The sequence below is a fragment of the Marmota flaviventris genome, chromosome 2, assembly GCF_047511675.1.
Source record: "Marmota flaviventris isolate mMarFla1 chromosome 2, mMarFla1.hap1, whole genome shotgun sequence".
Taxonomy (NCBI): Eukaryota; Metazoa; Chordata; class Mammalia; order Rodentia; family Sciuridae; genus Marmota; species Marmota flaviventris.
In genome coordinates, this window is record NC_092499.1 from 165,255,114 (window position 1) to 165,267,786 (window position 12,673).

The 12,673-nt window shown below is 36.2% G+C and overlaps 1 protein-coding gene across 5 annotated transcripts in view; it reads left to right on the forward strand.

Annotated features, from left to right (window-relative positions):
* Tasp1 (taspase 1) overlaps positions 1-12,336 on the forward strand; it is a 282,779-nt gene extending 270,443 nt beyond the window's left edge. For all 5 annotated transcript variants that reach the window (XM_027921784.3, XM_071608719.1, XM_071608720.1 and 2 more), the window contains one exon: positions 11,305-12,336. In XM_027921784.3, the coding sequence (XP_027777585.1) occupies positions 11,305-11,397 (93 nt within the window). In that variant the 3' untranslated portion in view covers positions 11,398-12,336. The remainder of the gene's footprint in view (positions 1-11,304) is intronic.
* The last annotated feature ends 337 nt before the right edge of the window (positions 12,337-12,673 follow it).

Below are 12,673 nucleotides of genomic sequence, written 5' to 3' on the forward strand. Positions count from 1 at the left end.
TGGATAATATCACCAGTGGAGAGAATATAAACAGGGAGAAAAAAAGAAGAAGAAGAGGCCAAACTTCTAGGAACTCCCATCTTTATAAATTGGGGAGATGAAGAAGAGCCATCAAAGGATCCTGAGGAGTTGTGGCTAGAGATGTTGAAGGAGAACCTGGTGAGCATGGGCTAGAAATCAAGGAAAGAATGTGTTTAAGGGAGAAGAGTGTCACCTTTTTCAGATGCTGTTGCTGGATCTTGTATGGACATCAGTTACCATGTTCATTCTTTTCTTTTTTTTTTTTTTAAGTAGTCTTAAAGAGTAGAGTGGGGACATAGTCATACCTTCCCAGATGAGTCTAGAGCCATAAGAAAAGTAAGAAAAATATATAGATTAGTTAATCAATTAGTTATGATCATATTGCTTTATTAAACACTCACTAAATCATCCTGCTACATAATTGAGAAAAGGAAAGAAAATGACAAGGAAAAAAATTCCAGTCCTGGTACTAAATGAATTCCCCTGGGATACAGTGAGCTATTCCACATTATCTACTATTAACATTTTGTAACTGATTTTTTTTTTTTTTGGTATGTTTTCTTTTCTTTTTTTTTCATTTTTTATTTATTTTATTATTTTTTAAAATACACGACAACAGTGGAATGCATTACAATCCTTATTAAACATATAGAGCACAATTTTTCATATCTCTATAGAGTATGTTCAAGCCAATTTATGCCATTATACATGTACTTTTTTGCATTACAATTCTTAATACACATATATACCACAATTTTTCATATCTCTGTTTGTATATAAGGTATGTTGACACCCAATTCAAGTCTTCATACGTGTACTTTGTATAATGATGACCATCACATTTCACCATCCTTTTACATGAAATCACATATACTGATTTTTTGTTTCACTATTTTACATAAAATAGTACATGTTATTAAATAATATTTTAAAAAATCAGAGTTTTAAATGTCTCTACGATCTCAGTGTGCACCATTAACATTATGGAATCACAGATGTATTTTCATACAGGCTTTGCCCTGGTAGAAGTGGAAGTACAAGTCCCCAAGGAAGGCTGAAAAATCTAGCCTCCTGGGATACTTTGGTATGGTGAGCTTTGGTAGGTGGTCTTCAGATTACCCTCTCAGAACACTGCTTTTTAGGGTTAGGTTGAATCTAAGAAGGTGGGACAGATTTCCAAGACTAAGTGAGACTCTAATTAGTTCTTAGAAAGGCTAATAAAAAAATGCAATAACCAGATTCTAGGAAAATTTAGAGACATGAACTTTTTAAAAATTATTTAAACATTTATAGGGACATTCTAAGATAAAACTATGTAGTATGTCACAATCAGAAAGGACCCTGGATATAATTAAGTCCAAGTTTTTATTTTTACCTGTAAGAATGCCAAGATCCAAAGCTAGTGAATTTCTTGTCTAGAGATTATTCAGTCCATTAGCAGCGGAATTCAGGCTTAAACCTAGAGTTCTTCTGTTAGATTTAGATATGAGATCTATCCCAAAAGCTGATGTGTAAGACAATGCAAGAAAAAAGGGGAAGTAATTAGGTTATGAGAGCCTTAACCTATTCAGTGCATTAATCCCCTGATAGGGATTAATTGGGTGGTAACTGAAGGTGGGTAGGGTGTGGCTGGAGGAGGTAAATCCCTGGGGGCCTTTGGGGTATATATTTTGTCTTTGTTGGGTAGAGTTCTCACTCCGCTTCCTGGTGTGATGTCCTGAACTACTTTCCTCTGCCATATCTTGGGCCCTGAGGAATGAATTAGCCATCTGTGGACTGAAACTTCTGAAACCGTGAAGCCCAAATAAACTTTTTGTACTTAAAATTGTTCTTCTCAGGTCTTTTAGTCACAGCAGCAAGAAACTGACTAAAACTCATTCTGAAATTGGTTATTAAAATCTGCAACACTAGCTTTTTTGAGCATGCTTTATTTTACCCTGAAAAACTGCTTCATCATAGGCCACCTGCAGTGAAAGGTGAAACAGAGCTTAATTTAACATCCTTCTTCAAAGTAAGGCTTTGTGGGCATAAAGAAAGCCCTAAATTTGGAGTCCAGAGGCATTCATTCACATCTCAGTTTTTCCATTTCCTCTCTGACCATAATAAACCACGTAACCATTCTATGACTTGCTGTGTGTGTGTGTGTGTGTGTGTTTTCCAGTTGAAAAATAGGTATAGAATACATCCTTTTACCTGATGGGGTATTTTGAGATCTCATCAATGTAAAAGTACTATGGAAACTAAAGCATGTGAAGATGGGGACTTGTTATTTTTATTAAGATTTCACAAGGACCTAGTTTCTATATTCTACAAAGACATTTATTGCCTTTACAGAAAGATCCATGTGTGTTTCATTCTTCTGTTCTTCTATAAGAAGTGAAGAATAAATATGTGCTAAATAGTGGAGAGCTTTTATCACCTTTAGCAAAGGGAATATTCATGATAATTCTCCATGTGAGAGGTGGGATAATAGTTACTGTTAGGCTTGCAGTGTTTATGTGGGTTCACTCATAGGGCTTTTAAGCTAAAAATAGGAGGGAACTCTTGTCTGATGTTCCCTCTAACTGAAATGTGGTATCAGTAGGCATGGTAAAAGAAGAAACAAAAGTGACCGTGAGCCTGAAACAACATGCTGTTCTCATCAGAGAGTATTTTAATCTTATTTTAAGGCTCTTTGGACATGATATTTTTATTTGAGAACAATAGAACTTTTTGCCCTTTATATAGCCCTGTTTTGGTGCTAACAATGAAATTTACCATAGTGCTGTCATTGTGTTTTTTTCCACATTTGCCAATGGATCTTTTATGGCATACTTGTTTTAAATGTGGAAAACAAGGTAGGGGTTGCATACAGTAAAATGACAAACATATGGAATCGATTCTTCATGTTGTTGATATCTCTGATTTGTTAGGTTGAACTTGAGAATCTTCAGATTGCTCCGGCCTATTTACTTTTAATGTAAGACAGTGATGGAATAGAAATAAATACTCATTTTTTTATTTATTAACAATGTATGGGAAAGTTAAATGAAATCAGCATTAGGGATCTCAAAACTCAGAAAGGATCCTCTAGAGATCTTTGCCTACAGTCCTTATTTCACATTGCCCCAATGTTATCCAGGCTTAGAAAGCGATTACTAGATCTTTGGGGCAATAATTTATGGCTTTTTATTCTGTAAAAACATATAGTATTCCAGACAATATTAAGAAGTTTCATGTAAAATTGTCAGCTCATAGAATACATCTGCTTTCAGGATGAGGTCTGAAGACCAGACTATTTTTAGAGCAGTTACTACATTCCAAATTTAATGCCGCACACAGAGAATGCTCAGAATATACTTATTCACAAAATGTGTGTCCTTGAAAGACTGCTTTTGAAAGCTGTGGGCAGGAACTTCTGGGAAATGGATGGGGGTGGCAATATATTCTGATTCCACTTTAAAGAGAAAAAATAAAATCCCCAATAAAAACAAGGCATTAAATCTAGCCAGACACACTTCCCCAGCCTATCTTTATGAAATTGGCTGCTTAAGGTCTATCATGTTTGTACCAGTAAAAGGACTGATGAAGAATTTACTTTGTGAGAATGTAAGGTATGCTCAGCCCACAGTACCATCTCACAGAACCAAATTTTCATTGCCCAAGTCACATAATGATAAACACAAAAGAGACACTTAACCTGTAGTTAAATGGATTTTTATTCTATAAAACATGCACATTATTGTAGATTGTATTTAGAAAATGCATGTGACACTGCCAGTGTATGAAAAAAGTAGAAGTTGTCTAGGACAGGGAGAAGAAGGAGCAAAGGACACAGCAGGAGATATTTCAACTCAGAACTAATGGAAACCAGAGCTTATGGGGCAATGCAGACTTAATTCGGTGTCACTTTGAGGTCTCTACATGTTACAATATGAATTAAATCCCCCCAAATTTGTATTTTTGCATTCATGGTTTTCTAATCATTTCATATGGTTTTATTTGTCTTCCCAACAATGTTACATGTTATTAGAAGGCAGTTTCTCAGCATTCTACCACTTTGGTTTTGTCAGTAGCATCCAAGCATATTGAGCTTATTGTTTTTGAGCCTTTAAGATTCATGATACAGCATACTAGTATACGCAAAGCCTTTAGTAATATCAGCAATTATTTTGTTGGTAGTAGCAAAACAGTAGCATCAAAAGTATTGGCTTAAAAATATTAGTATCTTCAGCTATGCAACTAATTTTTTAAAATACTTTTTATTTGTTCTAATTAATTATACATGACAACAGAATGCACTTTGATATATAGAAGGAGTATAATTTCTTATTCTTTTGGTTGTACATGAAGTAGAAACCCACTGGTCATATATGTACATAGGGTAATAATGTCTGATCATTCTACTATCCTTCCTATCCCCATACTCCCTCCCCTAATATCTTGTTCTATTTTTGCAGACTGACAAACTTTTGAAACAGTTTCCCAATTCTGGGATATATAATAATCTGTAATAGAGATTGTGCTGTACAATATTTATGCTAGGGCTGTGTGTGTGTGTGTTTTGAGCAGCAATATTTACATTTATTGAGATATACTTTCTTTGCATGTATTTTCTCATATAGTCTTTATCAACCTTATGATAAATGCTACTGTTTTATCCACAGATGTAGGGTCCTGTTAAGGAACCAGCAGAGTTCACACAGCTAATAAGCACAGAACCCTGGAATAAACCAGTAATGGTTAAGATAACAGCAATTGCTACAACAAGCAAATTCTCAAATGCATAGTTGATCACACACAATAGTAGTGTAGTTCTCGTTCACATTGAGAACTCACCTCGCACACAAAATTGAGGTTTCTGATTGGCAAAGGACTCTCCTCTAGATGATGATATGGGATCTCAGACTCCTCCTATCTCATAAGCCTTTGGATCATCAGAAAGAGTCTGGAGAATGGTGCATAGAATGATATTGTGCCAGATCTTCTATCATGGTGCTTTTCACTTTAGTCCATTGACCTGATGTCAGTCACATAGCCATACCTAACTGCAAAGGAGGCTGGGAAATGTAGCTTTCCGCCCACCCCCACCACTCCAGAAAGAAGAAGAGGTAACCAAGAACTCCAGGTATTCTGATTCTGTAGCTCATGCTCATGGCCATTATGATGCCTCTGTAGATTAATTTTAGAATTGGACATAATATGTGGAATACATAAAGCATTTGTTTAGCCACTGGTTGATGAGTACACCTCTACTCTGTTTTGCAATGCTGTTTTGTAAATCTCTCCACTGCTAAGTGTTTTGCCAGTGTCATTTATTCTATTTGTAAATGCCTGCATTGCTTTGACTTTAGTATCTTGCTTTCAAGTTTTCTACATTAAAAAAAGAAAACCAAACCCTCATAATTATGAAACTGGTGAACAAAATATTTCCAAGAGATTATTTTGGATGATGTCTGTCTAGATTTTGTTTTTCTAACTCCACCAAAGTAGGATAATGACTTGTTTAAGAGAGTCTTCCTTTGACTCCCATGGAAGATCTCAAACAAATCTCCCAAAGTGGAAAAATGGTCATATGTTGAGTAGAGAGGCAGAGGATTAAAATATAACCACTAAATAAGGCTTTAGACTTTTAAATAGTGTATTTCAATTTTCCTTAAAACCACAGAAGAGCAGTCCCTCAGGTGGTCTTCAAGAATTTTATCATGTGAATGTGAATGCCAGGAAATATAAGACACTACTTAGATTCAGTATCAAGTAATTATATAATTATTTTTTCTTTATTTTTAACTTTATTATTTTGAAATCCTCAAGCTAAATGTATTTGGTTTTTAAGAGAGACATAGCCCTAAGAATATTGGTTTTGAATAGTCAGTTTAGTTTATAATTTATAGTTCTTCAGGAGTGTTAACCTCAAGGATCTATAAGGAATTAGCAAGAAAGCAGAGAGTTCCAGCTATAAGATCATTTTATTCCACTGGTGTAGAGCTGTTAGCATCTGAGAAATCTAAAGCTCTGACTCTATTCATAAATAGCATAATCAATTGAAAATGGAAACATTTAGTCAGTCTATTCTTTAAAAATCTAAGAAGGATCTTTACTCTGACAATGTAGTTTGATTGGCTTTTTATCTGAAATAAGTGATCATGCTAGTTACACACTTTATACTTTTTGTGTATATAAACACAATCCTAGAGGGTATATTATGGTCATCTATTCTCCGTTTCCTATACTTTGAAAGTTCTAGGGAATACCAAGGTATATGTAAGACAACCTAAAAACTGAAAAGCAAATCAAAACCAAGATGTCACCAGTGAGAAATTCTCAGATGGGTGCTATAGAACTAGGAGAAGAGCTTCTAGATTGAATTGTGTCCTGGAAGTCTTTCCTTGAGAAAGATCCAGAAAAGGATATTAAAGGTATGGAATCATGGATAGAGAGCTATACAACTGGGGTATGTAGCAGGATGACTCCAAATGGATTATTCTCCTGCATTTCATGTGTTATTTCTCATGAATTCTAAATTACAATAAAATTGCACTGCTGCACTCAAATATTGCTGGTGGATCTGCAAATTGGTGTAACCACTCTGGAAAGCAGTATGGAGACTCCTTACAAAACTTGGTATGGAACCACCATTTGACCTAGTTATCCCACTCCTCAGTCTATACCTAAAGGACTTAAAATCAGTGTACTATAGTAACACAGCCACATCAATGTTTATAGCAGCTCAATTCACAATAACTAAACTGAGAAACCAAGCTAGATGCCCTTCAATAGAAAAATGGATAAAGAAAATGTGGTATATATACACAATGGAATATTACTTAGCATTAAAAGAGAATAAAATTATGGCATTTGCATAATGCATGGAGTTGGAGAATATCATTCTAAGCAAAGTAAACCAATCCCCCAAAAAAACAAAGGCCAAATGTTCTCTCCAATAAGTGGATGCTAATCCATAATGGGGGGCAAGGGCATGGGAAAAAAATGGAGGAACTTTGGGCAAACTCTGGGAGGTGGGGGAGAGGAGGGAGTATGGGGGCAGGAAAGATGGTGGAATGAGATGGACATTATTACCCTAGGTACATGTATGACTGCATATATGGTGTGACACTACATTGTGTACAATCAGAGAAATGAAAAGTTTTGCTGCGGTTGTGTATATGAATCAAAATGAATTCTGCTGTCATATATACCTAATTAAAATAAATAAATAAATTTTTTAAAAATTGCACTGCTGTTTAAATAGTTGTAGGCTCCTTGTTAAGTTCCTCTGCTGATAGGATACCATTGAATCTATTTAGTCCTTAAACACTCAATATAAAATACTTTATTGAATTTTTAAATGTTAATTTCTAAATTCATTGTAGAAAGTGGTCAAGAGAAATTCAGACCCATTTCTCTAAAGAAGTGTTTGGAGATAAACACTCACATAAAACATTTTCTTAAACAGCTCCCACTATTTATATGACTTGATGCCCCATTGAAATCCCCACAGAAACCTGGAAGTACCTGTGGCTTAAACTTTTTCAAACCAAGGTCACTTATTTTCTAATAAGTCAGAAGATCATGTTGATGGATGAAACTGGTGAAGAATTGACATATGAATAATTAACCATTTTATTCTCCTCAACACCAACATTGTTCCCACATGTTTTATAATTGGAAAATCTTCCTGGACTAGATGATAATTTAGGGAAGAGACCATCTTGAGAAATTAATCATAACAACTAATTTGTCTAGTTTTTTATTTTGAATATTTATGTTTTTTTCAAACAGTTCAATTTATAAAAATCTAAATGTATGTGTAGTATTTTGCCCAAGTATAGTTGATAAACATCTCAAGATCATTGCCAACTTTTCTAATCTCACCCCTTTTTTTCCTTTCTAACTTTCCTTGATACTTTGTGGCTGACTTCAGCTTATTTAGATAATCTGCTATCATAAGCTTGGCAAGGGTGGGAGTGTTAGAAATAATTTTTGATTGGCCATCTGTGTTTTTGTAAACCTCAGGAGATTGCTGTCAAGTCCCCTGGTCGATGGAACAGGAGTTCCCTCCTTCGGTGCTGAACTTTTCTGTGGTCAGCAGGAAATCCATTGCTTTAATACCACCATTCCCAAGACAATTTTTAAATTATCTGCTTTGAAATGTTGGAACTCTTCAATCTTTTTTAAACACTCCATTTATTCTCTTTGTCCTCTGATGCCTGAACCATCATGACTTCCAGGTGATCCCTTTAGATTCTCCCTGAATTGCTGGGAAGTCTGAGAACAGATTTTCCTGTGAGCATCTCTGTTAAGAATAGATTTTTGGTTAATCTACTTGGAAAATTCCAATCTATTTATGAATAGAATAGTGGTGTTGATGTTTTTCCTATGCGATCTCCATCATGGATTAATTTCTTGTGAGTTCCTTCTCTTATGAATAGCTATATGGATCAGGTAGTAATTTGTCATTTCTGCTTTATTCTTTCTTTCTTTCTTTTTTGTAATTGTGGTAAAACATACATGAGTTGGCTTTACCATTTTAACCAATTTTAAGGGTATATAGTTCAGTGGTATTAAATATATTCACTTGAATGAAACCATTACCACTTTCATCTCTGGAGCTTTTTCATCATCCCAAATGGAAATTTTGGACCCATTAAAAAGTATCTCCCATCCTATTCTCTCCCAAGCCGCTGGCAACCACATTGCATTTTATAGCTATGAATTTGACTAATAGGTGCCTGTTATGGTTTAAATAGAAGATGTCTCCCAAAAGTTTCTGCGTTAATACAGGAGTGTTTGATGGTAAAGTGATTGTAATGTGAGAACTTTAACCTAATCAGTCCATCCTACTTTGAATGGACTGACTGAGTGATATCTGTATGCAGGTGGGGTGTGGCTGGAGAAGGGTTCTATCCTGGAGGGATTATTCTTCCCTCTCTTTCTCTGCTTCTTTGCTACCATGAGGGGAGCAGCTTTTCTCCACCGTGCTCTTCCACCATGATACTCTACCTCACCTTGGACCCAGAGCAATAGAGTTGGTCATCTATAGATTGAGAACTCTGAAAACATGAGCCCCAAATAAACTTTCCCTCCTCTAAGTTGTTTTTGTCACAGATTTTGGTCACCATGGAAAGCTGACTAAAACAGTACCTCATATAAATAGAACCATACTATTTTTGTCCTTTTCTGTCTGGCTTATTTTACTTAGCGTGTTTTCAAGATTCACTCATGTTGTAGCATGGGTCAGAATTTCATTCATTTTTAAGGCTGAACAATATTCCATCATATGTATATACCATATTTTGGGTTACTTTCATCTTTTGCCTATTGTGAATAATCTGGTGTGAACATTGGTGTCCATATATCTGAGTCATTGCTTTCACTTTTGTGGGGGGAAGAGTATATTTCCAGAAGTGGAATTGTTACATGATAATGCTATGTGTAAGCTTTTGAGGAACCACCTTCCCATCTTTTATTCTTAATGCATGCCTATATTCCTGACTAAAGGATGAGATTAGAGATGGAACTGACTGAGGGACTCAGGATTTTTTGTTTGTTACTTTAGGAAGACCTTAAATAAACGTTCTGATGGATGATGACTTGGAAAAAAATTCTCAATCCATGGTACAAATGACTAAAAGTAAAAACAGTCTCATCAATGTTGAACTCCAGGAATTGTGGGATTTGAGATTTTTGTGCGTGGAGTGACAATGTGTGCTGATCAGCAGGACAAAAAAAAAAAAAAAAACTTCCTCTTTTAAGTTCCCTCCCCACACACAGATTAATGAGGCATCACAAGAAACAAAAGTTCCATAAGTTTGTTTTACTAGAACTTCTTAGGTTTGATATACTTACGTGGTGAGACCCAAATTTGGCTATCAGCTACAATAATGAGAACAGATTCTGAGGCATGATTCTTGGTGGCCTGAGTCAGGTGAATGAATTCAAGGATACTTGGATTCTAAGAGGTATCATAGAGACCTCCTTGCCCAGCTTCACCTCCAAATTCAACCCACCTCACCCTTGTACATTATAGATTGCTTCCTGGCTTGCACACAGAAAAACTAAGTACCCAAAACCATTTCCTATTCTTCATTATTTTCCAGATTATTGACTTTTGTCAGCTACTCTTACTGGACTTGTGCAGTCAGCCTCTGAGGAGTGTCTGCCCTCACACTATAAACCAAATGGCTTGTTATTCCACATAAACTTATACCTGCTTCATTTTTGGTTGCATAGAAGCGTGTAGTCCTACCCTGGGTGTAGCCTAACAATCTTATTCCATGGACTTGAACTCACTGTGGTTCAGTCCTTAGGAAAAGCTGTTTAGAGAAACAGAATTAAAGAGGATTAACTGAATGTTATGCCACTCCTTCGTTTTTCCTGATATTTTTCTGTCCCTGGATTAAGCCAGATCTCTCTCTCTCTCTCTCTCTCTCTCTCTCTCTCTCTCTCTCTCTCTCACACACACACACACACACACACACATACACACACACACACAAAAGGAATTCCTGGCTGATACTGCCCTGACCTGTGGATAGCATTTACTGTCTTCCACTTGGGCCTCAGCCTCCTTTGAGTGACATTGTTACAATCAGCACGGCACAACTTGTCTTCACTCATCCACTCTACCCAGCACCCTTTTTATGTATACCCAGAGGAGAAATGTCTCCTTGGCCCCAGAGCTAAGAACAGATGCTCTCATCTGAGCAATTGGTTGCTGTGATCCTGTACACTACATGACCCATCTACCTGATCTTGGCCTGAAGGAAACTGAGAAGCACAGCAGCATCCTGCCTCCAACATGGATACAGAACTCCTGAGTCAAGATTTTATGTGTTAATCTCACTTTTGTCTGTCCCTTGTTTTGTAAGTTCTTAGTTTTGTTTTACCTCATTTCCTTATTCACTTTAGGTTATTGAATCATCTTAATTCTTGTAAGCTACTTAAATCTTTTAAGGAATAAATTGGGATATAAACATGGATTAAGCATTCTCAGTTGTTTTGAATATTTAAAGGACAAAAGGTAAATAAATTATTAGTCTTTAGATAACTAGAATATGTTCAATATTGTTGGCATTAAAACCATTACTGTTGTGGATATGATTAAACTGTACATTGGGCACTGTCAGGGGCCTTGGCTGTCTTGATCACATCTGCATCTCTACTGACTGGTGTTGTGCTTGGCTTATAGCAGATGCTCAGGAGCAAAGTGAATGTCACTTGGAGTTCACTCCACCTTTCTCAGAAGTGGAGGGACACTGTTGGCACCTCTGACCTCTGCTTTCTGCTTTCCCTTTTCTGCAGACTCACATTTCAAGACTCCCTCCTGGTGCAGTTGCAGGACAGTCGGTTGCAATCGAAGGTGGGGTTTGCCGCCTGGAGAGCCCAGTGAACTGACCCTTCAGGCCAAGCATGAAGTGTCTGAAAAGTGTTTCAGAAGCTGAGCTTTTGGGGTTTTTAATGGAAGTTGGATGTTTTATCTTCCTTGTTTTATAATTCCTATTCAACCTCATGCACCGCTCAAGACACAAGTGCTGCTGCAGTTAGCGCTTAGTGACAAGTGGTCCTTTGGTGGGTGAGTGTGTGTGGGTGCTGGGTGTGGGTGCCTGTGGGTATGTAGATATGCGTGTTCGCACGCATGTGTGTATGTATCTGCAGAGTGTGTGCTTGCTTCTCCCTTAATGAAATAGAAACTCCTCATTGTGTAACCTAAGACCAGGAATGATTAAATCATCTTTACAAAATGTGTGCTTTAACTGTTTACAAGTAAAACCTAAAGTTACAGGAAACATTTTTTATTTTGTAAAGAGGTACCAGCTGTCATTGATGTAGTGTGTCTGATTTGTAGAGTAAATCTATTTGTTTAAATGATTTGACAGTGGTAGTGCTCCATTTAATAACAGTAATAAGTAATAAGGTGTTTTTATTTGTTAACCAGTTTAAGTGGATCCTGTGGTAACTTAAACTGTTGTTTTCATCCCTCATATGGGGCATTTTTCTTTAACAAAGAATGGTTTCAGTGAAACAATCTAGCAGAGAATTAAGGTCAGAACCTTTTTAAATAATAGTCTTATTTGAGAAAGTTTGTACTTCTTTACTCAGCTTTTCTAAGCTTAAATATTGCATAGCTTCGAGCTATATGTACTATATTATGAAAGAATATGTAAAGAGAACATACAGTAATGCACAGTCCTTAATTTGTGTATAATGGAATGTTATTTACAATGTAACACTGTAAATAAGAAAGCAAAGTTTATGGGAAAATTCAATATTTGTTTCTTGTTTAAATATATTTTTAAGATAAAGGCACAAAAATAAAAGAAGCGTATTACTGGGTATAGTGTGTGACTTCTCTTCTCAGACTAATAAATTATCTTTTGAACCCTAGATCGGAGCCCTGTTTTGTATTGTGTTTGTCAAAAGTTACTTCTTCCAGAAGTCATACCATTATCTATTTTGCTGCTGTTATGATTGTTCAAAATCCAGTTTTATCTCTGTGCATATTTGGTAGACACTACCAAGATGAACTTGGTACATGATTGAATCTTCAATATGGAGACCCCTAAAACACTTTGCTTTGAAAAATGGCAGTGGCAGCTGAAAGCTGAAAGTTGATAAATTGCTTCTAAATGCTATATTTGGGGATTCTGGAGCCACATACACACACACACAC